Here is a 17,114-nt window from a genome sequence, read left to right on the forward strand (position 1 = left end):
GGTCAACCACTGGAGAGGATGCAAGCACTTTATTTTACTATACATGGTATGGCATATGGATTTTGGAATGAAGGTTGACATTCTCACTTTCAAAATGTGGCGTCCCATCTGCTCAGGTACCAGCTGAAGCTATTTGCCAGAATGTGTTTGGACCGCCAGTACCTGGCCATTGACGAAATCTCCAAGCAGCTGGATGTGGAGCTCATCTTCCTGTGCATGATGGATGAGACGCTACCATTTGATCTACGAGCATCCTTCTGTCGACTAATGCTGCACGCTCACGTGGATCGAGATCCGCAGGAATTAGTCACACCTGTCAAGTTTGCTCGACTTTGGACTGAGATCCCCACTTCCATCACTATCAAAGAGTAAGTCGTTGTAGAAGAGGGTTTGGGTGGTCGGATTTGTTTCTTTGTATGCTATGATTGAACATTTTACTGGATTTGCAGTGACGTTAAAGTCCCCAATATAAATCTAATACCTTTTTATTCTGAACAATTAACATGTGTTAGAGATTTGCTCACTCCAACTTATTTTGCAAGAACCACACGAGAGACAACCAAGTCCTTTTAGACACCTGCAGGTGGAGAGCTCACACGTTGAAGGAGTGAAGTCTAAAACTCTCCCTCCTGCAAGGGCATATTTATTAAGAGAAACAGAGTGGGGGTAAGAGTAGGTTGAATAGGAAGCCCTTGTTCTCTAGTCAAAACATATCAGGGGGTGTTTTACGACCTTGTGTAGGATGAGACAGCTATCTTATTTATTACCGGTTGCATTCCAACATAATCATACGATAAGGATAATCTGAAAAACCCTAACAACATGTAGCCTTAAATGGGAGTTTGCAGTTTCAAGCATCACTTCACTACCCCCCCCCCCCCCCCCACACACACACACACATATACTAAAACAGCAAATTGCAAACCTGAATTACAAGTAACCAATACAACATAGATGGTACCATTATCCATATTTATCCATATTTGTTAATTTACATGTACCCTTAACTCCCGGTGTAAAAGTTCCTTCATTTCTTTTTACTAACGATACACTTTAACCAGTTATCTTGCCTGTAACTATGAAATATTCATATTCATGTACTATTTGTGTTTAGTTCATTTATTTAGAGAATGCAAAGTCCCTAAGCCAAGCAGTTGCCTCCTGGTCTGCTGTATGGAGGGTGACTAACCCTCCTTTAAGTCTGTGGAGAGGACAAACTTCTATGATGTGTTCCATGGTTTGCTCCTCATCACAAGCACACAGTGGGGTGGGGCTACTGCCCCATTTGTGAAGGCTGGCCAAGCAGGGGCCATGTCCAGTCCTGAAACGATTGAGTGTGGACCACTGTCTTCTTGGGAGGTTGGTGCCAGGGACCTATTGGTTGGGGTCTGGCACCAAGTGTTTGTTTGGGACCTCCTTGGACTCCCATTCCATTTTCCAAGCCAACTGGATGGTGAAGTCGGTTGGTGGGATGTTCTTCCAAATCGGTCGTCTGGACGGTACTCGAACAGTGGGTGGGTTGTAGATGTCTGTATTGATTGGTCGATGGGGAGACTTTTTGATCTTTTACATTTAGTTTGGTTTAGTTTATTTGCGCAATATCCAAGACATACTACATGATACAAAAAACAGTATTACACAGTCGGATGCGTGAAAGGTCACCCCAAGCAAGCTATTTAAAGCTTTTAATAGGGGGCCCGGTTTTCCATAAGTATCAGATATTGGCCAGATATCCTTAAATTATGGACAACATACAGACAGGCTTCATCTACAAACTGGATTTGGTTGAAGTTGGGAAATTGTGTAAAATGTAAATAAAAACAAAATACAATGATTTGAAAATTCTTTTCAACCTATTTTCAATTGAATACATTACAAAGACAACATATTTTTGTACATAGTGTATATGTAGGTGACGTTTTTTTTAATCCCGATAATATGTTGTAATTGTGTCAACCAGATGTGAGTGAACGCTTGCGCGACTTGCTGCCGCTGCTCTCCGGTCATTTTTTGTGCTATTTTATGTCTATACAGTGAACTTGAGTGCCTTGAAAGGCGCCTTATAAATAAAATGTATGATTATTGTTATTATTGTTATTATTATTATTATGATTACATTTAATGCTCAAACTCATAAACTTTATTTTATTTTTCAAATAATAATTTTGGCGGCTCGGTGACGTACGTCCGCCTCACAGTTAGGAGGGTGCGGGTTCGATTCCACCACCGGCCCTCCCTGTGTGGAGTTTGCATGTTCTCCCCGGGCCCGTGTGGGTTTTGTCCGGGCACTCCGGTTTCCTCCCACATCCCAAAAAAAACATGCTTGGTAGACCGATTGAACACTCCATATTGTGCCTAGGTGTGAGTGCGAGTGCGTATGGTTTGTTTGTCTCTGTGTGCCCTGCAATTGGCTGGCAACCGGTTCAGTGTGTACCCCGCCTACTGCCCGATGACGGCTGGGATAGGCTCCAGCACGCCCGCGACCCCGTGGGGACTAAGCGGTACAGAAAATGGATGGATGGATGAAATAATAATTAACTTAGAATTTCATGGCGGCAACACGTGCAGTAGAAGTTGGGAAAGGGCATGTTTACCACTTCGTTACATAACCTTTCCTTTTAATAACACTCAATAAACGTTTTGGAAGAGAGGAGACTAATTCTCTTAGCTTCTCATGTGGAATTCTTTCCCATTCTTGCTTGATGAACCGCTTCAGTTGTTCAACAGTCCGGGGTCTTCCCTGTCGTATTTTACGCTTCATAATGCGCCACACATTTTCAATGGGAGACAGGTCTGGACTGCAAGGTCTTTCACTTCGAAGCCACGCTGTTGTAACATGTGCAGAATGTGGCTTGGCATTATCTTGCTGAAATAAGCAGCGGCGTCCATGAAAAAGACGTCGCTTGGATGGCAGCATATGTTGTTCCAAAATCTGTATGTACTTTTCAGCATTTATGTTGCCTTCATAGAAATGTACCGTATTTTTCGGCGTATATGTCGCGTTGTTTTTTTTCATAGTTTGGGTGGTGGGGTGACATACTCAGGAGCGACTTATATGTGAAATTTTTCACAAATTCTTACTTGATCATTAACACATCACTTACTAGTATAGTTGATCACTTCACGTTATTTTCACTTTAAACCGCATGAGGGCGCACTATGGCTGTGGAATAATTGGAGCCTCACTGACAATGACTTCGATTCATTGACTTCCAGAGTAAGGGGATTTAATGATTTGAAATGGTATCATCTGAAAACGGCCTTAGAAATAAAGCACCCTACCTCAAATCAAAGCATGGCTGAATAACCTAAATAACATGGAGAATTCTTAACACATAGTGTAAATATCATTTTAGAACAGCTTTTATTATTATAACAATTTTAATAACAAGGTACAAGTGTAGTCCTGTAAATATGTTTTTAGAACTGTTTTATTATTATAACGATTTTTCTATAACAAGGTATAACACTCTTAAATGTGGTTTTAGAACTATTATTATTATAACTTTTTTTTATAAAAAGGTACAAGTGTATGCACTGCAATTGTGTGGGCACTCCCTGCCATTCATTCATAATTCTTATCATAATTCCTCAATTTAAAAGTTTTATTTTGAATTTTATTTTTTTTTAATTTGGGGGAAAAAAATCTGCGATGTAGTGTAACTGCGATAAACGAACCGTGATGTAGCAAGGGATTACTGTAATCTGAACTGCAACTGACGTCAGCGGCGCGGCCCACACTCGGCATTGTTTACATAAAGGACGAAGGATTCGATCGGTTGATTTAATGACTTGCAGTGACTGAGATAGTTTGATAAAATTGTTGTTTATAATTATATGGGCCTGTGGAATAATTTGAATTGCAACTGACGACGAGTCCGACGTCAGCGGCGCACACGCGGTGTTGTTTACATAAAGGACGAAGATTTCGATCGATTGAGTTAATGATTTGGAGTGACACAGATAGTTTGATAATGTGGTTTATATAATAGCTATTTGATATATACTTTATATATAGTTATATGGGCCTGTGGAATAATTTGAACTGCAACCGACGTCAGCGGCGCAGCGGCGGCGTTGTTTACATAAAGGACGAGGAATTTGATCAATGGATTTAATGATTTGGAATGACACAGATGGTTTGATAAAGGTGTTATTTATGTTATAGTTATTTGGATAACTTTAATGTTACGTCAGTCCCGTTCTCAGCTCCTCGTTTGTCTTTATGTCACGTTAGCATACGGCATTGTTTAGCCTGTTGTTGCTGGTTCATGTCTGTTCTTGGTGTTGGTTTTTGTCAAATAAATTTCCCCCAAAATGCGACGTATACTCCGGTGCGACTTATACATATGTTTTTTTTTTCACTTTATTGTGCATTTTATGGCTGCTGCGACTTACCGTATTTTCCGGACTATAAGTCGCTCCGGAGTATAAGTCGCACCAGCCATAAAATGCCCCAAAAAGTGAAAAAAAAAACATATATAAGTCGCTCCGGAGTATGAGTCGCATTTTGGGGGCAATTTATTCGACAAAATCCCACACCAAAAACAGTCATGAACGAGCAACAACAGGCTAAACAACAGCAACAACAGGCTAAAGGATAGGTATGCTAACGTGACAAACTCAAATAAAGAGCTGAGAACGGGCCTGACGTAACATATAGAGTGATTAAGGACAACTATTACATGAATAACATGTTTATAAAACCATCGGTGTCACTCCAATTCATTAAATAGCAACAACAAGCTAAACGATAGGTATGCTAAAGTGACAAACTCAAACAAAGAGCTGAGAACGGGCCTGACGTAACATATAGAGTGATTAAGGACAACTATTCCATGAATAACATGTTTATAAAACCATCGGTGTCACTCCAATTCATTAAATAGCAACAACAGGCTAAACGATAGGTATGCTAACGTGACAAACACAAACAAAGAGCTGAGAACGGGCCTGACGTAACATATAGAGTGATTAAGGACAACTATTACATGAATAACATGTTTATAAAACCATCGGTGTCACTCCAATTCATTAAATCCATCGATCGTTCTTTGTCAACAATGGGTGCGCACGGCTGAGGGCGCTTGCACTTCAAAATATTCCACAGGCTCATACAACGATAGATAAATTATATTTGAAATAACTATAATACAAGCCAATAATATTATCAAACCATCTGTGCACTTTAATTCCATTAAATCCATCGATCAAATTCCTCGTCCTTTGTCAACATTGCCGCGCGTGCGCCCTGACGTCAGCCTCGTCTTTATTCCACAAATCTACTATATAACTATATTGTAGCGTTAACAAAGTACAAGGATAGACGTGGGTTTGGTAAACAGCTCTTTATTAAACAAAACAAACTTCCAAGCGTGTGGCGGCGTGGACTTCCAGACAGACCGGGCGTGCGTAATGGCCATGTCCGAGCCCCGCGCACCGTTCGCGGACAGCCACTCGGCCAAGCGCCGGCCCCCGACTCAGTAGAGTAGGACCGGGCGTGCGTAAAAGCCATAATAGTTTTTCAAACCTTCTATGTCACTCCAAATCCTTAATTCCTTCAAACTCTTTGTCCTCCGTGTCACATAGAAATGATCACCGCTAATGATGCCGGTAGTCCTTATGTGGGCACGTTTGTATGTAAACAACCGCCACGCCGCGCTACTGACGTCACTTGAAATAGTAATCCATTGGTACATCACGGTTCTCCAAACTTTCTTTCTGCTGCTCGATTACTGTTTTCAGCTGCATATTTTACAACTTGAAATTTGTAACCTGCAAAGTATGAGTTTCTTTTTGGTGCCATTTTTCTTAAGACCACCCAGTTGATGAGTCACGGCCAACGGTAAAATTTAGAGCGCCCTCATCCAGTTTCGTCTGAAAATATAATTTTTTTGGGTTGTTTTATCAAAGTCAAAGTCTGCTTTATCGTCGATTTTTTTTTTTTTATATACTAAGACACACAAAGAGATTGAAATTACGTTTCCACTATCCCTTGGTGAGATAGTACACATATGCATACAAGCAACACAAAAAAAAACCAAGAAGGCACAACAATGAATAAATGAGTGTTGAATAAATGATAAATAAACAAATAATAAATAATAATAATAAATGTTAGAGATTTGCTCACTCAAACAATATTTTGCAAGAACCACACGGGAGACAAGCAAGTCCTTTTTAGACACCTGCAGGTGGAGAGTTCACTCGTTTAAGGAATGAAATCTGAACCCTCGTTCCTGCGAGGGGATATTTATTAAGAGAAACAGAGTGGGGGTTTGGGTATACTGGCTAAAGCCCTTGTTCTCTAGTCTAATCATGTCAGGGGATGTTTTACGACCTTGTGATAAGGAGGACAAGGTAAGGTATTTATTACCTGTTGCACTCCAACATAATCCCATGATAAAGATAACCTGGAAAACCCTAACATCTCCCTCCTGTTTTATCATATGATTATGCTACCCCAAACAACAAAGACAAGTAAGAAATAAAACATATATATATGTATAATGAAGAAAGAAGAATAGGAAAAAATAAAAACAACAAACAATGATAGCAACACTTTCCAGTGAAGATGAGGCATTACCTTAATACCCCAGATCAAACTTATTGTGTAAGCGAAAAACCTGCTGGCCAGATGTTATTAGCAGGAAAATTCTTACACGGTCCCTTTGCCTCAAGGCGACCAGAATGCTATCAATAAAAAACAAAAAGAAAAACAAAGAAACAGTACATCAGCGTATCCAGTACTTGCGAAGCATATTTGATGGTCAAATCAACAAGTTTCCGTAATACATGCTCAACAGAACAGCATCTACGCAATCCACGTCTCATTATCATTATCACATCTGTCACGTCTAAGAAGTTGTATATATGCTCGCGTTTTCGTCAGCTGATGATGTTCTAGTCTGTAGGTGAGGTCTGTCACACACACTGGCGCACACACTTGTGTCCAGTTGGCAGGCAGCATCGGACAACTCTCGTGACCACAAAACCATGATCCGTACTGAACAGGCACGTGCACTCATAGGATGCAGGTGAGGCAGTGCCTCTGAACTTCTGGATGAAGTAGGTCCCGTCCGATGGTGCAGCCATGTTGGTAGTAGAGCCCTTACACCTTGAAAACGGCTCTCTCATCCTGGCACACAGCAGTGATGTCCAAAGCTCCCATCCAGTTTCCTCCTGGAGAGCAGTCGTCGTGAATGCATTTGTGGGTCCTGCAACCTTGGATGCAACATGTGTAGTCAGCAAGACTTGGAATGGTCCCTCCCGTCGTGGCTGGCCCAGTTCCTTCTTTTGATGACCTCGATGTAGACCCAGTCTCCTGGATTGATGGGGTTGTCGACCTGTGAGGAGGAAAGATCAAGCGGCAGTAAATTTGCCTTTGACACAGTTTGAGCGTCCTGATCATATAATCTGCCAAGGACTGCTCTTCATCTGTTGTTTGCAACTCTCGTAGTCAATTGTCGTGCCCATTTAACTGGCAAATAGGAGTGTTTGCGGGAAGAGTTTGAACACCTCCTAATGATTCCCTTTAACCAAAAACTATTTATGACAGGGGCGTTCCCATTTATTGCCTCCTGGTTTAAAAGAGATTGTCTTACCCATGCCTTCTTTCTCCTCACACGCTCGCACCCACACTGGGTGTGCGCACACACACACACACACACACACACACACACACACACACACACACATCTGCACGCACACATACACAAAACGGCATACAAAGTTCAGACGCACGACAACAGACTGTCACAATTTTACAGAGATTACGCACAAACACACAACACACAAACAAAGGGATTCTAATCCATCTCTCATGTAGCTTCTTTTGATAGAATCTCCTATCGGTAACTGTATAGCAGACGTTTTAGCATATAATCCCATACTCTGCTATCTCGCTTCTACTTTTTCATGTCGGTGCAGTCGTAGGTGGCCCCTATTACAGTCATCGACTTGTTAACTGTCGCCGTGTGACTCCTATGCATGATCGTGTGAATGTCAAAAATTGAACGTACCTAACTTTCTGACCATCCAACCTCCACTGTGGTACAAAAAACCTTACTATTGTATTGAGTAGGTACATTGAGCAACCTAACTTCCTCCTGACTGCCAAATGTCCTGTTCTAAAATTTATATAACTCGACCTCTACGTCTTAAGGTTGATGAGCCAAAATATCAGATCTTGCTCTTGTTTCCTACCGTTTTAGCCTATTTGTTTTATCCAAATCCGTTCAATCTCTGATTATAATGCTTTTCTCTGTAGCCCTACGTATTTTTCAAATTTTTATTTATTTATTTATCAAATCTCCTCAGTTCTGTCAAACTCAGTGCACAATGAACCTCCCTTCCACTTTGAACCAAGCTTCACCAAATTTGGTAACGCCGTAGCAAGGAGTGCGATTTGGTTGTCGGACACTCCAAGTCCATATCTTTTTGCCGCACTTCACCCTCTCAAGTTGGTGTTCTTTTGTTGTTGCTTCAGAGCGACCCCATCCATCACTCTTGAATGAGTCCATTGTTCAAATGAGTCAATTTTCATCATTGTGAGTTCCTCCGCTTTTCACTGTCTTTTCCGTCCCCGAGGATGTTGTATTTCCTCCGGAGTGTACTTGTCGCTCTCCAAGCACAACAGCAGTCTTTTCTTGTCCTTCGCCAAAGGTCAAAGGTGCTTCAGAGCCAGGCACCATTTTGTGGTTGTTCACGGCTGCAGGCAAAGTCTCGGATTGGGTTTCAGGGACCCTGACACTGAGAATGACAGGCTGGGACATCAAACTTGTAAGACTATCTCCAAATGTAGCTGCTTCTATCAATTTGCTGGTAACGTTTGTTTACCAAACTTCAAATTCTTCTAATAACAGTGGTCTCGTTTTTATATCGTAAATCCTGCAACTCATCCTATTTTTGAGCTACATTTTATCTATAGTTCCAATTTAATCAGACAGTATGTTGTCTTCAGTATCATTATTGACAATCAACTCATCGAGGTCTGCTTTCCACATCAAGCCCTGATCTGTATGTCTTGACCTCTCACATGTTATTGTCATGCTTGCTCAAAAATGTGACTTAGAGTATGGTGCTGTGAATTCTCAATCTCCCCAATGAAATTGGATCCCACCTCGTAGTTCTTATCGTTCTCATGTTCCTGTTAGCCTGCAATTGTCCAAATCAAAAATGTTTTCTTTTAACTGTCTTTATTTTGAACCTCTAAATCTCTCGTGTTGCTAACCTATCTACACCAGAACAAAAAATTTACCACAGTATAACACCAAATGTATTCGAAAATTCATTGTCATAAAGTATTGTATTATTACTATCTTCCACTATCTGTCCTACTCACTCCCTCCTTTTGAGGCTTGGCAACGCCCATGCCTCACACCTTGACAAACCTTTTGGGAGAATGCGTTCTTTACTACATACGATTCCATCATCATTTAATTTGACTTTCTGTCCAAAACGCTTCTCAATTTCTCAGTTCACATATCTTCTCCATGTGTTACTGGTTCTCCAGTTTTTTATCTAGTTAATTATCAACCCAAAAGCTACGTGTTTCTTTCTAACATTCAACCTGCTCAAAATCACTCTTTCATCAAAGTCGCTCTACTAATTTTCTATAGTAGTCGCCAACGACTTCAACCATTCAACCTCTCATTCAGGCAATCATTCATCAATGCTCATCATATGTATCTCACACAGTCTCCAAAAAGGAGTCATACTATCACATTGGTCCCAATTCATCCAAGCTCACCACACAACATTCATATATCATTTTCAACTCAGGTTTCCTGGTAGAACAATCCACCAGTCCAAAAAAAACTTAACTAAAACAAACAACTGGCAAATTAATCTGAATTTTTTCTTTGTTCTTAAATTTGAAGAACTCAATCTCTCAGATTGCATTTAGAATGAAGGTAGGTCTCAGCAGCAATGATTCGTCACAGGCTGGCCATTTCCTGTGGTCGATCATGAGCTGGTCCCTCCCATGCACACGAGGACAGCACATGCTAATTTTATTTATTTATCTTCTAGAAGCAAGTTGCATTTCTTTACCACTTGATTTGCATATTTTAACTTTAGTGTAACACAAATTGATCTCTAGTCATTTGTAATTTGCCACCTTATTATTATTGTTATTATTATTAAACTCCTCTTGCCCCTCGCTTGAGCCGCGGCTTGAGCTGCGGCCTTGCACCCGCTCACAGGGGCCTTATTGTCTCCTGGTCTGACAAACACTTGTGACCTCATCAGTTTTCATCTTTCTAGCTTTTGTCTCTTGAATTTGTTCTCATCTCTTTGTGAAGACTTCAACCACACTCTAGCACTTCTACCACTTCTTCCACATTTCAAATTTCCTTGTATTCCATACATATTCTTTCACTTCTGCATGTATTGCATACAATTAAGAAATCTACTCGCCATGAACTTCTCATCTCAAAGAAGAGCAGAGCAAGAGATTTACCGTTCTTATTTCCCATCTTAATTTTAGTAGTTTAAGGTTTCACAATTTTTTTTTCAAATTGTTTTCTTTGAGGATCCTCAATGCAGGTTTAAATTGACCTTTCAACAAATTACTAGCCTGTATTAATGCTGTGGATCAATGCTAGAACTGCTATTTAGTCAATTTATCCTACCAGTCACACACTCAATCACACAAACTCCAGCGCTTTTTTAGGCCTATCCAGGGATGGGTGCAAAACCCTCCCAAACAGCTTTGGAAAAACGGACAAAAGAAAAAATCTACGCCCTTCTTCAATTAAGATAAAGAAGCTCTGTTTTTCTTAGCCCGTTTCTTCCACTGGGACTTGAACCCAAGCTATTCTTTGGCTTGGAAAAACATACAAAGAAAAATCTACGCCCTTCTTTGATTAACAAAAAAGAAGCTCCGTGTTTCTTAGCACGTTCCTTCCACTGGGACTCTAACCCAAGCCAGATCCCTCAGCTCGGAAAAACAGACAAAGAAGAGTCTACACACTTTTTCGATGAACGAAAAAGAAGCTCTGCTTTTCTTAGCCTGTTTCTTCCACTGGGACTCGAACCCAAGCTGGCTCTCGTGCACCTCTACGTGTTACGCGTTTAACAACACAACACAATCACACAACTTCAGGCCTTTAACTTACTTGTCCCCTGGTTCGTTGCACTGCCGGGCCCCGTCAATCCACCTCTGTCAGACTAAGGCAGACCTAAGATGCTGGCCCAGCGAAGAATTCTCTTCCCAGGACTTTCTTCTCCAGGTCCTTGTTCTCCAGGTGTTTGCTGTTGGCTTTGGGACTGTGACTAGGATTCTTTGACTTGGCTCTCAGGCGTCGTCTATTGGAATTTAGTCTGCTGGTGGGATCATTTGCTTCCCTGGGCAAACTCGGGTACTGACAGGGGGCGCGACGAGAACGGTGATCCATTGCACTTACTGTAATTTCCCGACTATAAGTCGCGTTTTTTTTCATAGTTTGGGTGGGGGGGCGACTTATACTCAGGAGCGACTTATATATGTTTTTTTTTTGCAAATTTTTACTTGATCATTAAGACATCACTTAAAAGTATAGTTGACCACTTCCCATGTTATTTTTAGTATAGTTGATCACTTCACATGCTTTTATATCTTTATCTTGAACATATTCAAAACATAAAAAATAGAGAAAACATCAAATAAAGCAATTAACACTTTAAAGCACCATATCCAAGTCCACTGTCTGTTTGCTCCTCTTATATTTATTAGTATTATTATTTATTATTTGTTTATTTATCATTTATTCAACACTCTTATTTATTCATTGTTTATGCCTTCTTGGGTTCTTTTGTGTTGCTTGTATGCATATGTGTACTATCTCACCGAGGGTTTCAATCTCTTTGTGTGTCTTGGTATATGAAAAAAAAAAATCGACAATAAAGCAGACTTTGTCTTTGATAAAACAACCAAATAAACAAAACAAAAAACTACATCTGTAAAAAATTATATTTTCAGACGAAACTGGATGAGGGCGCTTTAAATTTCACCGTTGGCCGTGACTCATCAACTGGGTGGGCTTAAGAAAAATGGCACCAAAAAGAAAGTCATATTTTGCAAGTTACAAACTTCAAGTTGTAAAATATGCAGCTGAAAACAGTAATCGAGCAGCAGAAAGAAAGTTTGGATAACCGTGACGTACTAATGGATTACTATTTCAAGTGACGTCAATGGCACCGCGCGGCGCGACCCAAGTAAGGACTACCGGCATCATTAGCGGTGATCATTTCTAAGTGACACGGAGGACAAAGAGTTTAAAGGAATTAAGGATTTGGAGTGACATAGAAGGTTTGAAAAACCATTATGGCTTTTACGCACGCCTGGTCCTACTCTACTGAGTCGGGGGCCGGCGCTCGGCCGAGTGGCTGTCCGCGAACGGTGCATGGGGCTCGGACATGGCCATTACGCACGCCCGGTCCTCTGCCATGGAGCTCTCGTGTCTGGAAGTCCATGCCGCCACACGCTTGGAAGTTTGTTTTGTGGAATAAAGAGCCGTTTACCAAACCCACGTCTATCCTTGTACTTTGTTAACGCTACAATATAGTTATATACTAGATCTGTGGAATAAAGACGAGGCTGACGTCAGGACGCACGCGCGGCGATGTTGACAAAGGACGAGGAATTTGATCGATGGATTTAATGGATTTAAAGTGCACGGATGGTTTGATAATATTATTGCTTATATTATAGTTATTTGAAATATAGTTTATCTATCGTTATATGAGCCTGTGGAATATTTTGAAGTGCAAGCGCCCTCAGCCGTGCGCAGCCATTGTTGACAAAGAACGATCGATGGATTTAATGAATTGGAGTGACACTGATGGTTTTATAAACATGTTATTTATGTAATGGTTGTCCTAAATCACTCTATATGATATGTCAGGCCCGTTCTCAGCTCTTCATTTGTGTTTGTCACGTTAGCATACCTATCGTTTAGCCTGTTGCTATCGTATCGAATGATCGATGGATTTAATGAATTGGAGTGACACCGATGGTTTTATAAACATGTTATTCATGTAATAGTTGTCCTTAATCACTCTATATGTTACATCAGGCCCGTTCTCAGCTCTTTGTTTGTGTTTATCACGTTAGCATACCTATCGTTTAGCCTGTTGTTGCTATCGTTTAGCCTGTTGTTGCTCGTTCATGACTGTTTTTGGTGTGGGATTTTGTCGAATAAATTGCCCCCCAAAATGCGACTTATGCTCCGGAGCGACTTATATATGTTTTTTTTCACTTTTTGGGGCATTTTATGGCTGGTGCGACTTATACTCCGGAGCGACTTATAGTCCGGAAAATACGGTAGTATTATTGTGTAACCTGAGCTATAGCATCAACTTTACAAAACTCACCGAAGTCATGCTCCAGCTAATTTCATACCCTGTGCATAACCCAGCCACTCCTCTTGCAGGTTTCTCATTGTTGAAGTTCCCTATTTTGTTTGTTCTATATTTTTAAGCCACAGACATAATCACGAAACCTTTTCATAGTCGTTCATTAATATTTGTTTTCAAGTTTTGTTTCCTACTGAAATTATAACCTCCCTCTCTTTAAAAATATAGTATGTACATTATCTGGTAGTAAATTGTGTAGCATCATCAATTAATTGTGCAGTTTTATATTTCAAAAGACATGCATATTAATAGATTCTGGATTGTGTGGTGAAGAAATCTTACATTGTGCATTATTCTCATTGCCTATTTTTACAGTATGTATAGTGGTAGTAATGCCGTTTTTGTGTTTCCCCAGACATCTGAACAGTAATTCAAGGATGGTAACAGTAGCAAACAGTACATAATGCAGAGTCATTTCTGGTTAAGTGCATGTTTTACTTTTGCCAGGATTGAAATGTTTCTTGAATTTTTTTATTGAATATGTTGTGTGTGTAATTTCCAGAAAATTGTGTTGTCTATTACCCCCCAAAAATATTGTGTTTACTCTCCCTTTATTTATGCCCTCTGTTGATATACATAGTTATTTGATTGCTTGATTTAACATGCCCAAATAAGATAAACATTGTGTTCTTCAAATGTATTGCTTGCTTGTTTTCATCTGCAAACAGCAGAAACTTGAATATTTGGGACATTTTACATAAATCAATATACAAGACGAATAATTTTGGCCCCAGCATTTTGAATAATATTCTCCCAGATTCACAAACTGTTGCCTTTTTGTTAACTACTTATCCATTATTGTGTTTAATGACACATTCAACAAGACCGATTCACATCGTTCACATTTGCAATCCTAAACAGCTCATTCAACTCAAATGTGAAAAGTGGTTCTGGTTCACTAGAAGTTCAAAATTTTCACATTTAAAATTCCCACCAAACCAAAGTGGGAAACTGCCTCACATGCATTAAACATAGCCACACACAAAAGGAGCCTCTGTTAACAACGCCTCCACCTGTGAGACTGTGGCAACGTGTTGGAAATGATATTTTCATCTGGAAAGAGAAAAGCAGCTTGGTAGTGACCTCCATGCCGCAGCAGCCAAAACAGTCGCAGCAGCTCTTAAGAAGATCTTTGCACAACATGGAGTACATGATGTGCTCATGTCAGACAATGCGCTGCAGTTTACAGCTTCCATATTTAAGCACTTTGTCAAATATGCACAAGCCAATAGTGGTGGCTGAGCGGGCCAATGTCAAAAGGATTATGGAAAAGGGGTAGGTGACTATGTAAAAGCAAATCACGCAGCGTCTCCATCATTGAAGGCCACCTAAGAGGCGAGTGGTTTTACATCAGCGAGGAACCAATTCCAATGCTTCTTGAGAAGCCCATCAAGAGCCTTGGTCGGTGGAATAGCGCAGATCTCAAAGACATGCGGCAGTTTCAGCAACTCAAGCAGGATTTGACTAATGGCCTTAAGCAAATTAACAAAACTGTACTACCAGGGAAGCTGAAGCTGTGGTGTTACCATACGGGCTGCTACCCAGACTGCTGTGCCCTTTGACGAGGTTTCACTTTGCCATGCCAATCGTTTGGAAAGGCTGGTGAACACGTATGTGAGGGAAGTGGCTTGGTCTTTCAAAGTGCATTAGCAGTGTCAGATTATACAGCAAAGGAGCCCTGTCACTACCCATCTCCAGTCTAGTGGAAGACTTCAAGTGTGCGAAGGTTAGGCTGGACATGTCCCTAGCTGAATCCCGGGACCACATGGTAAGAGGTGCCCGCTCCTGCCCTAGCAACTGGGAGGAAGTGAACCCCTGCCACAGCAATGTCACAGGCCAGATCCGCCCTTCTACACCAGGGCGTAGTGGGCCACGTCCAGCAAGAAAGAGCAGGATTGGGCCTCTGAGCCATGACACCTCTCTGGCAGAAGGATTCTACAACTGAGTGTCGTACCTTGGTGGTGGAGGCGGTCTGGCGACAGGAAGAAGCAGCTAGACAAGGCAAAGCTCTGGCACAAGCCAAACAGGGCGGCTGGATGAGGTGTGAGTGGGTCGAGAGAAAGAAACTGAGCTGGAGTGAATTCTGAGGCTTGGACTCCAACCGGTTAAGTTTCACCTTCCGAGCGACATAATAATCACACTAATCTCCAGTTGTGACTTGGAAAGGACCCATCCTCCCCCTTGTGTACAACCCCTGCAACACTCAAACACATTCTGGTTGGCTGCAAGACCAGCCTCACTCAAGGGTTGGAGACACAACCAAATTCTCAAGTGCCTAGCAGATAGAGTTGACTGCAAGAGAGTCTCAATGAACAGCAACCCATCAGCATCCAGAATGCATAGTCAGCAGCCACTGTTTGTGCGGGAGGGGGATAAGCATAGAGGGGGACCCTCAAACCATAATCCGCCCTCACTGAATGCCGCCAGGGACTGACAGATGAGAGTCAATCTAGACGAGAGGCTCATTTTCCCTCCAGAGATTGCAACAACAACACGGCATCCGGACATTGTCCTCTGGTCCAATTCCTGCCAGCTCATCTCCATCATAGAGCTAACAGTCCCCTGGAAAGATGCCCTTGAAGAAGCCTTTGAGCGCAAGAAGCTGCACTATTCCAACCGAGCAGCCGAGGCAGAGGACAGAGGCTGGAAAGTAAGGGTGCGCTCAGTGGAGGTTTAGTGTAGGGGCTATGTGGCCAGCATGGTGGCAATGCTCCTAATGGAACTTAGAATCAGGGGGCAGGCTCACAGACAAGCCATTAAAGAAATGGTCAATACAGCAGAAAGAACAAGCCATTGGCTGTGACTCAATAGAAGTGACAGCACCTAGGCTGCTCGGAACAGCTAGCAGCAGGAAACACACCTCGGCCTGATCAGCCTGTGGTGGGCCAGCCTCAGCATTGTGTTAAGTGGCCAAAACGCCCAGTGACACTCAGGTACAAAACTGATGATGTTTCCCGCTGCAAACGCTGTGTAGCGCCTACCCGTCCTAATGGTGCAATACTAGGGATATTTAACATCCAATTATATAGTGTTACACTTCTGGAAAACGCTTATTCTCCAGCCCAACTAGACAGTTAAGAACCTCACACCCACAAGTTCCCTAAACACTGTGTCTACACTGGCCACACATCAAAAAGTTTCGGAATGCAGCGACACAAGGAATATGAAAACAAGTGGAATATTAGGGTTAGGGTTAAAAATGCCACAGAACAGATTCCACAGAACACACAGTCAACCAAAGTTACACCCTAGCCAGAGCGTTTGGATCACAACAAAGTACTCACGGGACAGTTGTACAGCAGTCAGATACTCCCAGATCATACCTCGAAAGAAGAGAGGATGGACTGTTTTGAAGTAACCGTACACACTTGCATCGAACCCAGCATCCACCAACAATTAGAGTGAATCAACCTGCGGTAAAGCCAGATGCCTTTTATTTTACAAGTTCAAGCAGATATTCAGGTGCACCTTAAAGACTGGATTTGTGATTTGTTTGCACGAAAGAAGTTCCTGACTGCCATTGTCAATATTCAAAAAAGAAAAAACATTTTGAAAGGTTTGAAGTGAAATAATATTTCTTACTTAAAAGTGGGAGGTGTTGTGTAAGGGTCAATCTATCCTATTAGAGACGTTGATGTTGATGTCTTAGCCAATCTGATGACATATTGTACATATGTACGGAAATCCTGTTCTGGTGTGATTTGAAGCACAGTAAA

General features: G+C 41.5%; 1 protein-coding gene across 6 annotated transcripts in view; it reads left to right on the forward strand.

The window, feature by feature from the left end:
- Positions 1–17,114, forward strand: part of itpr3 (inositol 1,4,5-trisphosphate receptor, type 3) — a 469,401-nt gene that overhangs the window by 217,640 nt on the left and 234,647 nt on the right. For all 6 annotated transcript variants that reach the window (XM_088368417.1, XM_088368419.1, XM_088368416.1 and 3 more), the window contains one exon: positions 117–368. In XM_088368417.1, the coding sequence (XP_088224543.1) occupies positions 117–368 (252 nt within the window). The remainder of the gene's footprint in view (positions 1–116; positions 369–17,114) is intronic.

The sequence above is a fragment of the Syngnathus floridae genome, chromosome 2 (assembly GCF_059516105.1).
Source record: "Syngnathus floridae isolate MCC-2025c chromosome 2, RoL_Sflo_1.0, whole genome shotgun sequence".
Taxonomy (NCBI): domain Eukaryota; kingdom Metazoa; phylum Chordata; class Actinopteri; order Syngnathiformes; family Syngnathidae; genus Syngnathus; species Syngnathus floridae.